At 35.9% G+C, this 21,011-nt stretch overlaps 1 protein-coding gene across 3 annotated transcripts in view; it reads left to right on the top strand.

The window, feature by feature from the left end:
* The window catches only part of ARFGEF1 (ARF guanine nucleotide exchange factor 1), a 147,280-nt gene that overhangs the window by 68,307 nt on the left and 57,962 nt on the right, over nt 1-21,011 (top strand). For all 3 annotated transcript variants that reach the window (XM_082433579.1, XM_082433578.1, XM_082433580.1), the window contains 4 exons: nt 2,379-2,655; nt 5,591-5,701; nt 17,918-18,093; nt 19,038-19,171. In XM_082433579.1, coding sequence (XP_082289705.1) covers nt 2,379-2,655; nt 5,591-5,701; nt 17,918-18,093; nt 19,038-19,171 — 698 coding nt within the window. The remainder of the gene's footprint in view (nt 1-2,378; nt 2,656-5,590; nt 5,702-17,917; nt 18,094-19,037; nt 19,172-21,011) is intronic.

The following is a 21,011-nucleotide window of genomic DNA, read 5'->3' as shown; positions in this document are numbered from 1 at the left end:
CTCTTTCATACTCTTTTCACTTAGCAGTATGTCCTGGAAAGCATTCCATATCAGCCCTTAAATCTTCCTCATTCTTTTTTATAGATGCAGAGTACTCGAGCCTGTACTATAGTCTATTCAGTCACTCTCCTATGTATTGACATTGGATTATTGCTAATATTTTGCAACCACATATAATAGTTTTGCTGCTTTTTTTTTTGAAGAAGTGAATGAAATTTTATCACTTTTTAATAGAAGAAATATAAGTTTTATTGGTTTGACTTGTTCAGCAAATTTTACTACATTCCCTGTATGTTCTTGGCACTGTTCTAGTTCTCAGTTGTACAGTGCTGGGCAAAATACCAGCACTGTATCACCACTACTCTCAAAATTCTTACAGACATAGACGGGAAAGATGAATCTTAAATAATCACACAAATAAATATATAACTGAGTTATGATAAAGGCTGTGAACATGTTTCGTGTCATGAGGCATATTAGTTCTGTGCTATGGATAATTAGAAAAGTCAGGGGAGAGAGAAAATTAAAAAGGCGAAGCAGAATAATTTTCCACATTTGCTAAACTATTCTAAGCTAGAAGTCTAATTCATTCGTATATACTGCTGATAACTTTTCCTCTCCTTCCCAAATAAAATTCACTATAAAGTGTTCAGTTCTAAAATTATGTCAAAGGAGAAGATGCTAATTTCTTTCTCTATAACAGTGGTTTTCAACTGGAAGTGGTTTTGCCCCCCAAGCCACATTTGAGACACTTTTGTCATGACTGGGGTGAATCATGACCTGTAATGGGTTTCTACCCATTAGAGATAGGGATTGGGATGTTGTTAAGCTCCCTGCAGCACCCCGGACAACCTCCACCTCCCTCAGCCCGTGCACACGCACACACACACACGCGCACACACGATTATCTGTTCCAAAGGTCGATAGTACTGATGTTGAGAAACCCTACTCTAGAAAGTATGAAAGTGTATAGAAAATGTTTAAAGTTAATTTCTTCTTTTTTCCCAAGGATCTTTCTAGAGTTTATACAACTCTGGAATAAGTAGAAAAAACTAGAATTCAACATTATGCCTGTCTGTAATTCCAAAGCATGTGCTTGCCCTACTAAACCATGGTACGGATTAGCTGAAGTTAGGCTGAGGGCGAGATTAGATTGCAAGTCAAAGGTTCCTCACTGTTAATTTGGAAATGGACTTTCTCATGAATGGCCTAAAGCTTTGAGAAGTCTCTTCTGATTCCAACTGTGTGCAACTAGTCATGCCCATCTGTTTCCTTATCTGTAAAATAAGGGACTTAGATCATACAGATTATAAGTCTTTTCGTACCTTTTGGGCATTAAAATCTTTTAATTCAAATTTGTTTTATAAATTCATATAATTCTGGTATTTCCGCATAACCTAGAATATTACTAGGAATATGAAATGTTCATATTTGACACTGTAAAATATTTATCTTTGTGGAAATTAATTCTGTGAGAATGATTCCTGTTAGGTCATGAGGATCAAAAGAGATGTGTCTAAAAGCAATAAAGTGCTAAAAAATGAAACCCTGTGATCTTGATTGTTACTGTTTTTAGCATCTTGTAAGTGAGCCAGTTTTACACGTGGTATTATGTACATAATAATTTAGGTCTCCTAAAATAAAACTGGAACATTTATAAAGTTTTTTCATTCTTATTAGATGAGTGATTGGGCAGAGGCATTTAAGTACTCATTGCAATTTTATTTATTAAATGTAACTATTATTTTTTCATTAGAAGACATTTGGCAAGGTGACATAAGAACATGCTACAGAAAGGTACACACTGAAAAGTTCCCTCCCACTCGTTTCCAATTCGGTCATTTCCTAACTTCTGCCCCCAAAGGTAACCATTATTACTAGTTTCTTGTGTAAATGTCTAGACTTTGTTTCTGTATATATAAGTAAAAATGAATGTGTGTGTATTTTATTTCCCTGTCCACTTTTTTCCTCCCTTAGTGAAGCTTTTATTTGATCTTAGGTAAATCTACTGTTACATTGGCAACAGTCCAGTTATCATTCTAAGGTTATTAAAAATTAATTTGTTTTTCATTTTGTTTTGTTTCAGTAGTACATTTACATCATTCAAACACCAAAAATAATGACAAGAGGATATAGTGAAAGACTTCCATCTCTGTTCTTGTTTGCCAGATTCCACCCCCCTAAGAAGTAACCATTGTTTTCTGTTGTTGTGTGTTTTTAGTATGTTTTAGTTTTTTATTTCTGATGGACTACGATTCCTGAGCCTGGAGACAAGGTGGCAGCTCCTGTGAAGGATTTATAGTTGAGTGTAACATTACCCCTCCAAATTTTAAAGAACTTATTTTGCTAATACAGGAAATTACTTTCTTTCTTTCCAGTTGCAGGAAGCCAAACAAATGGAAAAAGAAAGGCATCGACAGCATCATCATCTGTTGCAGTCTCCAGTAAGCCATCATGAGCCTGAATCACCTCAACTTAGATATTTGCCGCCTCAGACTGTTGATCATATATCCCAGGAGCATGAAGGGGACCTTGATCCCCATTCACATGATGTGGATAAAAGCCTTCAGGATGATACAGAACCTGAAAATGGATCTGATACTTCCAGTGCAGAAAATGAACAGACTGAAGCTGATCAGGCAGCTGCAGCCGAAAGTAATCTTTCTGAGAAGGGGTGGCAGGGGTTGGGAGGTGTGTGTTGGGGGAAGAATGTAGGAGGGCATTTTTGGTAAAGAAACATGGAAAGGGTGATATGACTTAATGGGTATCAGGCACGTTGTGGTAATCGTGGACTTTGTCCATCCTAGGTGATAAAGTTTTCTTAAAATTAGTTCATAGCAAACAGGAGACCTGTTTATTCAGTAAAGTTTTCTGGAATGTGACTGAAAATTTTAGGAAATCATTATAAGTTCACAAATTACTATTGTCAAAAAAAAAAGGACTGAAATTAAATATGAAAAGATATCTTTTGAATAATCACCTAGCATACAAAAATATTTTATTTATTTTTATATCCTGATGTGTAATAATTGATAAGATTTAGATATTTTCTGACGGTGTTTTTTTCTAAGTAAATTTATTTATAAGAAAAAGGTTACAAGATTACAAAAATTAAATTGCATTTATTTATTTTACAAATGTGTTTCTCTAAAAATAATCACGTGTGGTCATTTTTTCCCCAAATGTTATTCTCAGCTTTAACTGTTCTATTAAACTGCCAGGAAACGACTTTCTTCCCTTTGTTCCTCCTTAGCTTGGTGTCAAAAAATGATGGAAATTCTGTTGCCTTTCCAGTGTGGTTTTATAGAACTAAGATGGTTAGGGCTTAGTTACAATTCATCTGAATTCTGTGTTTTTACTTTACTTTGAGGAAAGACTTCTATAGTATATTTTCAGCTCTTGATTTTTTTTTTTAACCACATCTTTTCCATAACATAACAGTGGTATGAACATCAGCAGTGTCATGAATAGGTGCCTTTTTACTCTTTTTAAGAGAACTTTATTTAGCATTTACTTTAAAAGGGACAGTTTTGATAAACCAAGCATTTCTAGTACTCAAGTTAATAATGAATCCATACTGCCTATATGATTTACATTTTTCTAGCCGGCCCTTGCTAAAATTTCCCCTACTTTCACTGTAAGTTTATAAAGGAGCTGTTCAAAGAGCTAATCTATAATAAGGCTGGAACTTTTTTTATTCCTCCATTTCTTCATCCATGCGTTCAGCAAATATTGATTTAGCAGACGGTGTCCCAGGCACTGTGCTAGGACTTGGGGTTAAAAAAGCTGATGAAGATGTAGCCATTGCTGTTAGGGTGCTCATGGTCTGCCTGGAAGGTCAGGCGTGTATAAATGAGGTGTAATGTGATAAATATCCTGCAAGTGGCATGCATAAGATAGTTCTGCTGAGCAGAGTTAGGAAGTACTTTTGTAGAGAAAGTGATGCTTTAGCTGAATCTTGTTTGGATAAGGGTAGGAATTGCCTAGCTAGAAAATTTAGGGAGTTTTCTAACAGAAGAAACAACATAGGCCGAGACCCCAAGGGGTGGAAGCATCTACTGTGTAGTAGGTACCACTGTAAGTACCTTTTAGGATACAGCACTATAAATAAGGCATAATTCCTGTGGCATAGTCGTGATTATTTTTAAAGATGTTTTTCTCCCGACAGCTGATATGAATGAAAATTTTGCCTGTGAGCCGTTGGTTGAGAGTGCATGGTCTGGAATTATATTTGAGCTGTTGGTTGAGAGTGCATGGTCTGGAATTATATTATCTGCTTTGAATCACACCTCTGTCACTTACTGGCTGTGTGACTTTGGGCATAAAAGTTAACTCCTGTAATCATTTCGCATGTGTAATAAGTATTATTCACGGCTACTCTAATCTATTTCAGATAATTTATAAGAGAATTGACTCTTGATTTGCTAATCATTTTGTGCACATTTTAGTGACTGTATATTTAGTTATGTTGAAACTGTTAATTTTTAGACTCTTGGTAACTTTAGCCAACTAGAGTGCAGAAATACAAAATTTAAGAAAGATGGAAAGACTGTTATGTCAAGACATTTATATGTTTTTACTCCACAGAAGAATCTAAATGCTGTTGTATTTGAATTTTTTATAAAATAGTTACTGATTTGACATGCTTATTTATCACATTTCTCCTGTGACATTCAGTATTTTGTAGAATGCAGCAAACAGTAGATTAGGGAGGACAGACTTCTGGAAGTCAGAGTTTTAAGTAGTGGTCCTTTATAGTAGTGTGAGTTGGGGGGGGGGTTGTGTAGACAGTACCACCATAAGCTCACATGCAGTCTGAGGCCATTTGCTGTAGGGCAGTGGCTCCCAGAACAGGGACCCAGATCCCAAAGCATCTTAAAGTGCTAATTGAGCCTTCCCGAGATACTTTCAGCATTTCAGAAAATCCCGGGGAAACCGTATTTTTATCTGCAATAGTCGCTACAGACTAACTGGGAATATCAAGTTTTATTAGTTTCTTGTGTGTTCAGAAGTTCTGATTGGTAGTTATATCTGGTTTTGATTAATGTTAAATTGGGAGATGAATTCTTTTTTACTTACTAAATTTAGTTTTACATTGGATATGTGGAGTGTGTTGGGGAAAAAATACTGAGGAAGAGCTCAGATAGCCCTGTCTCTGGTTCTTCAAGGACCTCATTATATTAGAGCACAATGACGAGCTTGTTATTACTGGAGAGCCTAATTAATCAAAACAAGCTTTAATTACATTTAGTATTATTTGATAAGTGTGAGACATGTTAGAAATGTTTCATTCAGAATACTTTTAAAAGTTTTGGTTCTTAAATGAATAATCTAGAAAACTCATTTAAGTTGAATAGTCATTTAATAGCTTGTCAAACGAATCATTGTTGAAATTGACTTGAAATGATAAAATATTTTAAAATATGGTTTGGTTAAAAGTTTTGAAGATTTAACATGTAATTGCTTCTAGTTTCATATATCTGTTTTTTTTCTTTTATTCTTAATTTCTTAGATTTTTTTCATTATACATGTTTAGTAAAAGTTTCCAAAAAACTAAAATACTGTTTTCTTGAATTTTTCTTTTCTAAAGCATTATCTAAAAATGATGTATTATATGATGGAGAAAACCATGACTGTGAGGAAAAGCCACGAGACATTGTGCAGAGCATTGTAGAAGAAATGGTGAACGTCATCGTTGGAGGTAGAGTATTTGACTTGAAATTAGTTTATTCTGTCTTATGTTATTTCATGTGACTGTGGGGACTGTTTTATAATGTGCAAAACAAAAAAGGCAAAAATTGTGTGTAGAAAAAACGTTTAAATCTCTTTGATTATAGATGAGTACTTCCTTTTTCTCTAGTTTCAGTTATAATCTGTTTATAAAAACCCACTGTTCCCCACCCCATTAAAAAAAAGGTTGATTACCATTTCATTTTTTGTTTTTATGTTTGCTGGGAGAAGGGCAAGGGTATATTTTCCATCCTCCTAAATGTGTTAAACTTTATAAACTAGAAAATGTTTAAATTGATTTGGTTTTTAGTATTTTGTATCTTTGGAAAAACCGTGATTTCTTATACCTTTATTATCATGACCCAAGTCATAGCTGATACAGGGGCAGGTCCTAGCATATGGATTGTACTATGAAAATTTTTTAAAGTTTGTTAGGAGTTTCACTCACACTTCTTGTGAACAATATTATTATAGATAGGATTAGATTTGAGACCAATCCACTGAAGCTTATTTAATTCATGGTATCTTGCACAGGACTAAGCATAGTACCTTGCTACATGTACTTCTAGAAATATGATTAAATGTACAGTGTGGCTCTTGAATGAGAATAGTACTATTTCAGCCATGCCTGATTTCCATTTGTAACGTCATTTCTAAGAATATATTTCCTTCTTTAGTACAACACTAGAAGCAAGTATTCATCTGATTGCATTCTTAATTTTTCATTCATCTTTTCATTCAACGAATACTTATGAAGCACATACAATTGTATGGCACTGTAAGGAGACACAAAAGTTTATCTGAAATAGACCATGCTCTGGAGGAAACGGATTCTGGAGTATAGGAATGTAAGATAAGTGCCATTAGAAAGAAATAGCTAAAATCCCATTAAAATTCAAAAAAAAGAATGGGTATTTCTAGCTAAAATTATCCAGGAGGGCTTCATGTAGGAGGTGACACTTGAACTTAGACTGTACAGATATTCACGCAGGTATAGGGAGTGGTGTTTGATGTATGGGAAACTGTTAGCTAAAGTCTAGAGAGAATGATTTGGGAATTGGCAGGTGGTGATTTGGCTGAAGTGTAGAGTATGTGGTGTCATATGGTAGAAAATAAGTTTGAAGAAGTAGCTTGGAGCCAACCAATGGATGGTTATAAATTCCAGCTTTAGGATTTTGGACTTCGTTCTAAGAGAGAATAAATTACCATTGAAGATTTTAGAACTAAGAAATGAAGTAATCAGAATAATGTTTTAAGAAGCTAAGTAGGGAAATATGAAGGCCAGTGAAAGACCAGTGCAGTAATCTAAACCTAAATAGGACAGTAACAGTGGAAATAGAGAGGAAGAAGTGAATGAGAAGTGAGATAATGGAAGTTGAATCAAGAAGAGTTTGCAGCTGATTGAAATCTAGGTGAAAGAGAGAATAAAAACTGTGTCAAAAGTCCCCAAGATTACCTCAAGATTTGGTGATTCACTAGAAGGACTCATCATATAGTTACACTCACCACTGTGATGTGGTGAGTCAAGGTACAAGGCAAAATCATCAAAGGGAAAAGGCATATGGGGCAAAGTCTGGAGGAAATCAGGTGCACACTTCCAGGATTCCTCTCCCAGTGAAGTTACATGGAAAACTCTTAATTCCTCAAGCATTGAATTGTGAAGTGTTGTCTACCAGGGCAGCTCCTTAGAGACTGAGTGCCCAAAGTTTTTTTGGGGAGCCGGTCGTATAGGCACTCTCTATCTGCATATACCAGATTCCCAGAGGGAAAGCTGGTGTTCCAGCATAAGCCACATTATTTGTACAAACTTTTGAGGCACAGTGAGCCACTTCTGTTAGTTCTGGGAAGAGTGAGAATCCTCCCAAAGTGTAAGTTCCAAGGTTCCAGCCAAGAGCCAACCTTGCAAGCAGGCCTTTTAAGGATAGGCAGTCTCAGGCATGCTATGTTAGCTCTTTTCTGCACAGGCAGTCTCCCAGTTTTTGAGCCTAAATGGGTAAGTGGGTGGTAGTACTATTGGTAGAATTATTGGAGTAGATGTTGGCGTGGGAAAAAAGGTACTAATTTTTATTTTGACATTGCATTTGACCTTCAGGTGTGCCATTCATGTGGAAATGTTTATGAAATATATAATGGAAATATAGAACTCTGGCCTAAGAGATATCAAGGCAGGTGTTATAGGTGGGAGTCATTCTGTTAAAATTAGTACTTGAAGTAGATTACCAAATGGGAAAGTGTAGAGGCTAAAGAAGAGAGCGTGGTCTTGGGGAATATGAATTTTTCAAAAAACCATAAACTTATAATAAGGGAAGAAAGAAAGTATTAGGTACCCACACATTCTCTTAAAATTTTATAATGTATATTAGGGGTTGGAAAATAATGTTCCATGAACCAAATTTGGCCCCCTAACTATTTTTGTAAATAAAGTTTTATTGGAACACAGCCATGCTTATTTGTTTATGTATTGCTTATAGTGGCTGCCTTTGCACTACAAAAGTAAAGTTGAGTAGTGGCAACAAAGATAATATGGCCAGCAAAGCCTAAAATGTCTACTGTCTGGTCCTTTGCCAGTCTCTAATACATATGAATACAGAGTGTGAAGTGAAAGTTCTTTCATTTTTCTGCTTTTTACTTAGAAAACTTTCAAACCTAGAGAATAGTTCAAGGAACAGTACAGTGAAAACTGTAGGTCCTTTTCTAGATCACTAATTATTAACAGTTTTGCTACATTTGTTTAATTGTCTTCAAGTAGACCTGTGTGTGTGTTTTGTCTTTGCTGAACCATTTGAAAGTTGGCTGTATACAACATGACGCTTTACCCCTAAAATAACTCAGCATATATCCTCTAAGAATAAGGGCATTCTCATACATAACCACAATTCCATTTTCACACCTAAGAAAAATAACACTCTTTTAAGAATATCTAATATAAATATACTTTAAAGTGTTCCTAGTTGTCCCCAAATGTGTTTCTTATATCCTTTTTTTTCCTTTTTTTAGTCCAAGACCCATTCTAGGTACACTTGCTGCATTTGATTATGTCTCTTTGGTCTCATTAGTTGAGAACAAGTCCTCTTGCCTTTTTTTTCCATCTTTCATAACATTTACTTTTATTTTTAAGAGTATAATATTGTCTTGTAGAATGTTGCACAGTTTGAACTGCTCTGATGGTTTCCTTATTTTGATTTAGAGTAAACATATTTGGCAAAAATACTGCATAGGTAATGTTGGTATTTCTTATTACATCATATAAATTGGTGCATAATTAAGTTACCCCCTGTTGGTGATAACGTTTGATCACCTGGTTAAAGATGACCACCAGCTCTCTTCATTGTAAGGGAATATTTTCCCCTTTATAATTAATAAGTAATCTGTGAGTGATACTTTGAGATCATATCAAGATCCATTCACTTACTGGTTATAAAATCCCTTGATGATCCTTAGATATTACATGGATTGCAATATAGTGATTTCGTAATTCTAATATTAATTAACATTTTTATATGTAGAAGAGCACCTCCCTTTATTCAGCGTGTTATAATCCTTTACCGTCATCATTTTTTGTTCCGGATCTGGCCAGTGGGAGTCCCTTCAGGCCAGCCCCTGTGTCCTTTTGATGTGATAGCATTAGTCTTTGAGCATTTCCTTGTTTTCTGGAACAGTAAGATGTTCTAGGTTCACCTTCAGCTTTCCCTTGTCCCAGCCCTGGAATCAACAAGTTCTTTAGGAGTCATTCTTTTTAGTGGGCAATTGTATTTAGAGACCAAGGCCTAGGTACTAGGTATGCTCATTGCTACTGAGGTGTTATTACTTTTAGTCTTTTCCAGTGAACAGAAACAGGAGATATACAATCACAAGAGCATATTATTAGTTCCAATTCACATCCAGCACCACAAGGTTTCTCTTCATCTTCCTGCATTTCATACTTGTGTCTCTTTTTCCACAGTGAAAACCTAAATTTGCAGAAACAGTGTGCCACTACCAAGAACAAGCCGATTAATTAAAGTTCAGATTTCTTTGCAATCATGTGTCCTTAGAATATATCTTACTAAGGATGAAGAGAGTACTGTGTTCAGAAGTTACTTGTATTAACTATTTTATTGATTTAACTTTTCAAATTGAAGAACATTTACATGATTCAAAGTAAAAATTATATAAAATATTTACTCAGAGAACTCTTCCTTCCATTTCTTCCCTTGCTGACCTGCCTTATAGGTAACCACTTTCATAAGCTTGTAGTTTATAACAGCGGTCCCCAACCTTTTTGGAACCAGGGACCGGTTTCGTAGAAGACAATTTTTCCATGGACCGGGGCAGGGGGATGGTTTCGGATGATTCAAGCGCATTACATTTATTGCACACTTTATTTCTATTATTATTATTATTATTATTATTATTATTATTATTATTATTTTATTGATTGATTGCTGCGTTGGGTCTTCGTTGCTGAGCGCGGGCTTTCTCTAGTTGTGGCGAGCGGGGGCTACTCTTCGTTGCGGTGCACGGGCTTCTCATCATGGTGGCTTCTCTTGTTGCAGAGCACAGGCTCTAGGCGCACAGGCTCCAGTAGTTGTGGCCCATGGGCTCAGTAGTTGTGGCTCACGGGCTCTAGAGCGCAGGCTCAGTAGTTGTGGCGCACGGGCTTAGTTGCTCCGCAGCATGTGGGATCTTCCTGGACCAGGGCTCGAACCTGTGTCCCCTGCATTGGCAGGAGGATTCGGAACGACTGCACCACCAGGGAAGTCCTATTTCTATTATTATTACGTTGTAATATATAATGAAATAATTATACAACTCGCCATAATGCAGAGTCAGTGGGAGCCCTGAGCTTGTTCTCACTTGCCACTCACTGATAGGGTTTTGATATGAGTTTGTAAGCAATTAATTCATTATGGTCTCTGTGCAGTCAAACCTCTCTGCTAATGATAATCTATTTGCAGCTGCTCCCCAGCACTAGCATCACTGCCTCAGCTCCACGTCGGATCATCAGGCATTAGATTCTCATAAGGAGCCTGCAACCTAGATCTCTCACACGCGCAGTTCACAGTAGGGTTCGTGCTCCTATGAGAATCTAATGCTGCCGCTGATCTGACAGGAGGCAGAGCTCAGGCAGTAATGTGAGCAGTGGGGAGCGGCTGTAAATACAGATGAAGCTTCGCTCGCTCACCTACCACTCACCTCGTGCTGTGTGGCCCGGGGTGTTGGGGGGTGGTGGTTGGGGACCCCTGGTTTATAATGTGTGTGTGTGTGTGTTTCCCAGAGAAGTAAGCAAATACTTACGATTATTTCTTTCTTTTTGATAGAACACTGTATATCTTCTGTTTCTTCCCCTTTTTTCACCTAATGTATACTAGAAATCCCTCTATTTCAGTTGATAGAGATTTCTCTTATTCTTTTTTCTTTTGGCTCTCTGCATAATACTCTATTATGTGGGTATGTGTTTATTGAGCCAGTCCCCTGCTGACAGGAACTTTGGTTGTTTCCAGTATTTTGCTATTACAAATAAAGCTGCAGTGAATAACCATGTATATCTGTATTCATATTTGTGGAGATTGATCCTCCGGGCAAATTCAAAGAGGTAAGATTACTAGGTCAAGTGGTAAATGAATGTGAAGGTATGTTAGCTTTTGCTGAATTTCTCTTCGTAGGTGTTGTATTGTTTTGCACTCTTAACTTGCAACATACAAGAGTGCCTTTTTCTCCAAGCTGCCAGTGGAGTTTAAGGTTTTGAATTTTTGCCAACCTGATAGGTGAGAATTGTATCTTACTTTGGTTTTAATTTGCATTTCTCCACGAGTGAAATTAAATATCTTGTTTTGTTTGAGGGCCATTGTATATCTTTTTTAGGGAGTCATCTATTCATGTCTTTTGTTCATTCTGTCAGGTTTTTATCCTTTTTCCCCCATAATTTCAAAGAATCCTTTATATATTAGGATTCTGTGATATATTTTACAAATATTTTCTCTCAGTTCCTTATTTGCCCAAGTCTTCTGACCTTGATATGATGTTTTTTGCTCTTTAAAAAGTTTTTTTAATTATATTTTTCATGCATGTCTGCATTCATATATTTAAATATAAATGGGAACATACTGTACTTACTGTTTTATAATCTGCTGTTGTCACATACTAAATTATAGTTTTCCTTTCATGTCATATTGTACGTAATTATATTTTTGGTCCATAATTTATTTAAATAATCTCCTATTAATACTAGCATTTAGGTTATTTACTAGTTTTTGCTTTGCATGGCTCTCATGGAGCATTCATTTTATAGATATCATTTTGCACTTTTCTTTAGGGTAAGAAATACTTGACCAAGATGTATGAACATTTAAGATTTATATACAGTGCTTTGTTTAACATCCCTTTAATAGATGGAGTATATCTTATTGTTTTAATTTACGTTTCTTTGATTATTTGCATGGTAAAAACATAGGAAGCAGTCATTATTTTTGTAGGTCAAATACTGGCAATTTCATGTGGTGCAGCTGAGTGTCTATGGGCTATTTATACTTTTCTGAATTGCCTATTCCTATCTTTTGCCCATTTTTCCATTCAGTTTTTTGGGTTTTTGTTCTTTTTTTTGTTTTTCATCTTTATTGGAGTATAATTGCTTTACAGTGTTGTGTTAGTTTCTGCTGTACAACAAAGTGGGTCAGCTGTATGTATACATGTATCTCCATATCCCCTCCCTCTTGATGGGTTTTTGTTCCTTAATTCAAGATTTCTTCATCTTAAGAAATTAACCCTTGTTCATTGTATTGTAAATATTTTTTCCCCAGTCAGTCTTTGTTTTGTTTTGTTTTGTTTTGTTTACCTTTGCTTCTATTGTTACTGTTCTCAGCAGATATTTGACCATACCCAAAAAAATGTAACAAATAAAGCCTTTTTCTTTGTGATTCTGTTTTTGTCTTGCTTAGAATGGATTTTACCACCCTAAGATTATAAAAATATTCTACCGTATTTTTCTAATACTTTTGTTTTCATTTTTTTAATTTAAATTTTTAATTCATCTGAAATTTATTTTTCTGTTTGGTATGAGATTAGATAGCTAGTTATAACCTAGAATAATACTTCCTTTCCTAATTAATTTGAAATCCCAGTTTTATCCAAAATGATTCTGTTGGAGTTTTCTGTACAGTTACATTGAGCTGTTTATTCTTTTTTTAAATAAATTTATTTATTTATTTATTTATTTTTGCCTATGTTGGGTCTTCGTTTCTGTGGGAGGGCTTTCTCTACTTGCGGCGAGCGGGGGCCACACTTCATCGCGGTGCACGGGCCTCTCACTGTCGCAGCCTCTCTTGTTGCGGAGCATAGGCTTCAGACCCGCAGGCTCAGTAGTTGTGGCTCACAGGCCCAGTTGCTCCGCGGCATGTGGGATCTTCCCAGACCAGGGCTCGAACCCGTGTCCCTTGCATTGGCAGGCAGATTCTCAACCACTGCGCCACCAGGGAAGCCCCGAGCTGTTTATTCTTATCCAGGGTTGCATTGTGTAAAATATTTTAACTTTATTGTATATGTTGATCTTTATAGTGCAAGTCCCTCTCCATCAGTTTTTTATACATTTTATTAAATGTATACACAAAGTTTAGAACCAGTTCATTAAGTTCAAAAAGTAAGTTTATTTAGTAATTGTTTCTAAACGTTTTTCATTTGGTTATCTTGGGTTTTCTAGGTGAGTAATGGTATTTGATCTTTGTTTCTTCCTTTATAATATTTACACTTCATTTTTGTTCTCTCAGTTTTGTTATATAACATTAGTTTGAACCTCAAGAAAATGTTGAGTAGGGTTAATGGTGGCAAGAATCCTCATTTGTTTTTAACATTATTGCTATATTTCACACATAAGTTTGATGATTGCTTTGATGATTGCTTTTGTGTTTTGGAGGATACTTTTTATCAAGTTTAGTAAGTTTTCTGTATTTCTAGTTTATTAAAAGATACTCTTTATCTTTTTGTGTGTGTGCCTGGGTGTAATTTTACTTTTGTTTTTTAAATCAGGGCTAGCTGTTGAATTCTTTTCATAACTTTTCATCATTCTAGTGATTTTTCTATTATGTTTTTAGCTATTAATTCTCCTCTTTCTTTCCATTCTTGCCTTCCACATCACACACGATATACAGTTGTTGAGTATTTTTCATCATATCCTTTATTGCTCTGACAGTCTTTCCTAATTTCCATCGTTTTGTCTTATGATTCTACATTCAGAGAAAATGTTACAAGGGGCTTTCCAATACTTTATTCATTAATGTCCATTATACTGCTTTTCCCAGTGTATGTTTTTTATTTCAGTAATTTTGTTTTTGTCTCCCAGAACCCGTATTTTTTCTTGAGCTCCTGTTTTTCATAGCGCTTTGCGCTTAGTTATTGATGCAGTATTCTTTCACACATCTCTGGGAGTACTAATTAAAATTGTTCCAGCTGTAAAATGTTTGACCAGGAAACCATTTGCTCAGATTGCTGACCTTTGTCCTTACTTTTGAGCGTAGACTTTACATTTCTGTCTATTTAAAGAATAGAAAGACCAGATTTGATCAGTATATAAAGAGCTTTCTCAGTAATTCCGTGCACTGCTTTTCCATTTCTCATGAGGCTTTCCTCTCCAGAGTCTGCCAGGTAACTGCCGTCCAAAGGCAGACCTTATTTCCCAGCTGAGAACTTAACTAAAAGAAGCAGATGCCTCCCTTGAGCAGAGGGTGATCCTCGTGGTCCTTGGGCTGCGTTACAAGCACGCACTGAGGCCGTGTGAAGCTTGGGATAAATGCTGTGTCAACATTTTATATGTTCTAGCCTCGGGGTCAGGAGTGGGGCGGGCGTTCTTCAAACTTGTTGGTTTGTTCCCATTCTCCCAGCCTTTGCCAGGAAATCTTAGGCTGCCTTCATTCAGTTAGGGCTTTATGTAACATTAGTTAAGTAGAAACAGGTGGTTGGAGTGGAAGCCTAGAACTTTAGATTTCACTGCTGTACTAGCTTGTTCAGTGTTTATTGCAGCACTGTCTCTTCTCCCTTAGCTGGGATACTGCTGTCTCCCCTCCTGCCCTACTTCTTAGGTTAAGAGACCTACCAAGCAAATCCTCCACTTTAATTAACAGGCTGAGCTCAAATACATTCTAGATGATCGTGGCTGCTGACAGCTCTGTTGATAGACATTGGCCTGGTTTCCCAAGCTCTCTTCCCTCCTACCCCATAGCCCTTGGCATTCTATCTAGGCTTTGGAGTATATTGGAACCCACATGGTACAATTCAACCACTTCTCAGGTAGCTCTGTCCTTTGCATGTGTTCAGTCACAGGCATGTGAACATTATTGGCTTTTCCCTTCTTCCTCCATCCGAACCTTTTGTTGTTGTTGTTCGTGCTGCGTGGCTTATGGGATCTTAGTTCTCCAACCAGGGATTGAACCCAGGCCATGGCAGTGAAAGCACCGAGTCCTAACCACTGGACTGCCAGGGAATTCCAATGAACTTATCTTAATTTTTAGAAATTCCTTCAAGATTTTGGTCTATTGATTATACCCTCCTTAGTTTTCCAGTGCTACTAAAGACTATTTCTCTTGTTTATATTTTTTCCCTAGTAATTTCAGTGGGATTTGTGAAAGGAGAAGGTAAATTAGTGGGCTCAACTCACCACCTTGTAAACAGAAGTCTGCACTTATGTTTAGGGGACAATTAGAGGGAGAATAAGAGGAAAAAAACATAGAGAATAATAATATCTAACTCTTAAGTACTTTCTTTGTATCCCCAGTGATTTTATGTGCTTTACTTGTGTTTACTCACTTAATCCTCCCCAAACTCTGGGATGTTTAGGTACTGTTACGATTCCCTTTTTTACAAATGAGAAAATTGAGGCACTGAGAGATTAAGCTAACCTGTAAGAAGTGGTAAAGTGAAGACTCCAACCCAAAGATGTCTGGCTTCAAAGCCTGAAAATAAAATAAGAGAATGTTTTCAATTCATTTGAGAAATTTCCTAAGAAGGAAAGTATTATCAATGAATATTAATTATTTCTTTAGAAATTTGATTTAGAAAAGAAAAATGGACAGTAGCAGATGTGTGGCAGGAGTTGAAGGAAGGTTGTGTCTTTAGAGTGAGAGGATGTGAGTGTGTTGGTTGAGTAACGGGGAAGAGCCAGTCATGCGCACAAATTGAAAATGTAATGTTTCAAGAAAATATCCAGGGGAGAAGGACACTGCCGAAGGCAAGAAGAGATGGATTTGAGGGTGAATGAATGATTCACCTTAGAAATGGGAAGGACTATTTTTTCCCTGAAACGAGAGGGAAGAAAAAGATGATTGTTGGTGTTAAGGAACTTTATGGTAGGTGAGGAAGAGTAAGGACGCCTATGTTAAATTATCTGCTTAGCTTAAGTAGAAGGTGGAAGTTGTTTATTAAGGGAAGGGGGAGGAGGGGCAGTGGAAAGAGGTGTAATTGGGTACAGAGAAAAAGGTTGGGAATAAGTGCTTTGGGGAACAATCATCAGTTTCTGATAATCATTATTAAATTTTTGTGACTTCTTCCAGAGAGTTCTTTACATATATATAAGCATTCTTTACATATATATAGAAAGCTGTAATAGTATTTAGTGTGTCAGATATTAGCGTATTACCAGGTACACTCCTTTCATTACTCAAATCAGTTAAAAAATTGGGCACATGTTATCAGTTATCAGCAAAATTAATAATAGCTACTACCCCTTATTGAGAACCAATTGTATTCTTTATGTACTGTGCACGTGTGTGTGTTTTGGTGATTCCTCATAGACATTATTATCTTTGCTGCTTATGAAGAAGGTGAAATAACTTCTCCAGTTAAATGGTAGAGACATGATTGAAACAGCAGGGGTCTTTCATATTCCAAAATCTGTGCTCCTTCTAGTACATTGTATTTCCCTCATGCTAGCCTGTAATTGCTTTTACTTGGCAGCATGAAAGGAGCAGTTTCCTGCCAGATAGCTACTGAGTTATGGCCACAGACATGTATGTGTTCCTTTTTCTTTTTTTTAGTTCATATTCTTTACCATTATGGTTTATTACAGGATATTGAATATAGTTCCCTGTGCTTTACAGTAGGACCTTGTTGTTTATCCATTCTATATATAATAGTTCACATCTGCTAATCCCAAACTCCCAATCCCTTCCTCCCCCTTTCCCCCATCTCCTTGACAACCATAGTTTGTTCTCTATGTCTGTGAGTCTGTTTCTGTTTCGTAGATAAGTTCATTTGTGTCATGTTTTAGATTCCACATACAAGTGATATCATGTGGTATTTTTCTCTTTCTGACTGACTTCATTTAGTATGATAATCTCTAGGTCCATCCATGTTGCTTCAAATTTCATTTTTTGTTATGACTGAGCAGTATTCCATTTTTGGAATGTTTTTATATGTGTATATCAATCACATCTTCTTTATCCATTCATCTGTCTATTGACATTTAGATTGTTTCCATATCTTGGCTACTGTAAATAGTGCTGCTATGAAGTTTTCTTTTTTAAAGTAACATACATTACACCTAGAGTAGTTCTGAAACTTGGTATTGTTTGCATTGTCTATGTTTGTTCTACTAGAAGTCATTTATTTCTGCGTATATTAATCACAAGTAAGATTACTCAGAGTGACATACTGAAGAATATTCACAGCCATTATTTCCATAGTTGTGTTCCAAAGAATATATGTTATTAGAGGTATTAGTAGATATTCTAAAAAGGGGGTTGGGATCTCGTGGTAAAATAAATTTTGGAAACACTGCGTATTATATATCCTCTTTGGAGAACTCAATGCGTATTAGCAAATTAAAGGCTATGATAAAGATACCTATTTTCCATCATTTTCCAAACTTATTTGAAAATGGAATTTTTTTGAAGAATTTCTTTTAATATCTTAAGTCATTAGCATTCATTAGGACTCAGTTTAGTAAATGCTAATATAGACTCAAAGTAAGCTTCTGTTTTGGCACATTCTGTTAGCCTTTCATCAGCTGAGTGTGTTCCTTTGCCAGAGCTACTTAAGGATCATGTTTGGATGTGTTCCAAATGCATACTTACTAGTCAGTATGCTAACCTTTAAGTGGTGCCAATACATCTTACTTCACATTGCTTTTCTGCCACTGTTTCATTTTAAATAGTCTATGCTTTTTCAGTGCACTTCAGTTAAGTTAAATATGTTTGCATGTTTTTTCTTCTTACCGTTTTAGATATGGGAGAAAGGACTACCATAAATGCAAGTGCAGATGGCAACACTGGAACCATAGAGGATGGTAGTGACAGTGAAAATATTCAAGCAAATGGAATTCCAGGAACACCAATTTCTGTTGCATATACACCGTCCTTACCTGATGACAGATTGTCTGTCTCTTCCAATGATACTCAGGTAGAAATAGAGGGAAAATCCTCTTAATCTTACAAATTGATAGGCTGCTACCAACACCTTGTGGTGAATATATCCAGTTGATAATGCTGGCTGATTTCAGTTTGAGGAAATAAAAAGTTTTTTTTTTTTTCCATTGATATAAATCAGAGCACTTTATTCCCTTAAAATATTGATAGCTATATTTCCAACTCTAAGGTGTGTCTCATATGTTTTCACATCTTTCCTCCTCCCCCATTCAAATTACATTTAACAAGAACATTCTTATCACATTTATAGGATAATTCTAGTATACTAGGAGGAGAAAGAGCTTCTGGAAATCTAGGGAACTTCATCTTACCTTTGTTCAGGAGTACAATAAAATCCATACTGTGGTAGTGATAGGGTCCTCCTCATCCTTCCTACCCTATATTTTGTGTATTTTTTCCTTATCTTTTTAGATAAGGGAGTCCTACCCTAAATCATTGCCCCATACATAGGGGGAAGTTTTCCTGGACTTGCTGACCTTTATCAGTTAATAACTTTTAAATGTTGCCTTAACAGTCTCCATTGTCTTATGTCTATCTGCGCAGAGTAGATAAAAAATAAAATAGGACAAAAACATAAAACACCCAGTGACAGGTAGTGGAAAGCATAGTTTAGGCCATGGATGAGGTATCTTGTCACAGCGTGATGTGCTAGGTTTTGTTAGTAATAATGTAAATGGGTAAATTTTAAGAGTTTGGTGGCAAAGAGGGAATATTTTAAAAGAATGCATTTTTTAAGGTATTTATTGTTGGGGATGGGGGTGGCATGTCACAATAAAGAAAAACAATATGGCAAATTCCTCATCTAGTTTTCCTTCCAGTAGAACCCCACATATAACTGAATCAAATAAAATATATAGAAGGCTGAAATGATTTGCACTGGCAGATGCCTTTATTTACATGGTGTGTTCACTTCTTTAGGAATCTGGAAATTCTTCAGGACCTTCACCTGGTGCTAAGTTTTCCCACATTTTACAAAAGGATGCCTTTCTAGTATTCAGGTCATTGTGTAAACTGTCAATGAAACCACTGTCGGATGGACCACCAGATCCAAAGTAAGTCCTCAGCTGTTCTGCCTGACAAATGCAGCTTTTTAATCTTGAGCCTTACTGTAAGATAGTCTTTGGGTTTTCTTTTCTTTTTGTCTTTTAGGACCTTCAAAAATATTTTTTGGGGTTATTTTACTTTTTAAAACATGTACTAAAAAACAGTGAGTTTCAAAATTGCTAGAGTAGATACCTTACACTGTCTTCCAAAAGCACACCAACAGCATTATAGAATTGTGCCTGGTGCATAGTAGGTGCTCAAAAAGTATTGAATGATTAAATGAATTACTATTTTAATATTGTACATAACATTGGAACTAATGTAGCCCTTTACATGTAGCCTCATGCTAGGCTTCTGAAAGCTACTACTTGAAAGGTAATAAAACCTAAGAGAAATAAATCTTAAAAGTCATAATGAAAGATAATAACATTCATTAAGGTCTGAAAAAATGCCCTAAGATGATAACTTTCTCCCGTGGGGAGCAGGAAATACTTTAACATAGGCATCACTCGTCTGCTTCCCATCAATTATATTAGTTTAAACGGTAGGTAAGTGCCATTTTTGTAAGTCATAAATTGTCATATATCTTTCTGTTTAAATGATTCCAGTGCAAGTACTTCCTGCTCGAGGTTGAGTTTGGGAGTTATTCAAGAGCCCTGCTTCTCTGATGTTGCAGCATCATGTATTATATAGCATGTCAGTTTTAGGAGAACTTTCTGGAGAAAGTCAGCTTGGAGAGGCCTGAGTGACTTTGAGAAAGGGATATTGAAATAGGGGGAAATTCATTTTTAAAACTCTAGAGCATTTCTGTTTCTAAGTGTCAACTGAGAAGGAAGACTGGAGACAGTTACAATAAAAACTTCAGAAGTTTTGGGAAACCACATTTGTTATACTTTCTACAGTTTTATTTTGTCACATTGTACTGATTCAGTGAGAAACATTTTTTAGGCCCAGAAGCCTGAAACTCTTATCTTTTTAGGCCCAAATCCTGAGAGTCAGAAATATTTTGAAAATACAAACGCTACAGAAGAAGGATTAAGGTTGTTCGAATTATAATATAAACTTGATTATAGCCTATATATTTTATACGAATATATTTGAAATTTTTTCAGTTTCTTATTTTCATTATGGGGGGGGGATGACAATTTTGACCTATCATTCTGGATTGATGAAGACCTACTTTAAGGAGAAAATAACTTCAGAATTTGGTGCTAGTGCTGAAGGCCATTTTTCCCATGATTTAAAAATGTTGGTGACCTTAAAAGCCTCAGATGTTTAGTTTTCCCAGATCAGACCTTTAGTATTACAAAAGATTATTGTGACAAATAATGTAAATTATCCTCCTACATAGTGGGCTTAAGTCATAGATATTAGGAAATTTTGTTTGAACGTAAAGAAGACCTTCTTGACCACCAGTCATTAAATATTGGAATTGAATTCTGAAAGAGATCAAATTTTCCACCCCTAGAAACTGTTCTTTTTCCAGAATATATGATTTTCTATCTTGAATGATTTTTTTTGCCAAAATTAATGATCTTTTGTAGTTATATAATTTCCTTTTTGTCTTTGCTTCTCTTTATATTTTGTGGCCTTGCTAAGATGATGATCCAGGAAATGTCCTTTAAGCTTGAATGGTAATTTGAAACCACCCCACGAAAAACTGCAGACCTGAAATTTCCAGCTTCTTTTGCCTGTCAAAAGTATACTTTATTGTGTTATCAGACAATCATTTGATCATCTCTTCATTGATTAATGCCCTATTCATAGTAGATACTTAATGTTTAGATGAGTGCATGAATGAATCCGTTAATTATTTTGAGCACATACTAACGAGGCATTTTGTTAGAT

The sequence above is a fragment of the Balaenoptera physalus genome, assembly GCF_965194825.1.
Source record: "Balaenoptera physalus genome assembly, chromosome: 17".
Taxonomy (NCBI): domain Eukaryota; kingdom Metazoa; phylum Chordata; class Mammalia; order Artiodactyla; family Balaenopteridae; genus Balaenoptera; species Balaenoptera physalus.
Note: the sequence above shows the minus strand (reverse complement) of the source record. Positions and strands in the feature narration are given on the sequence as shown.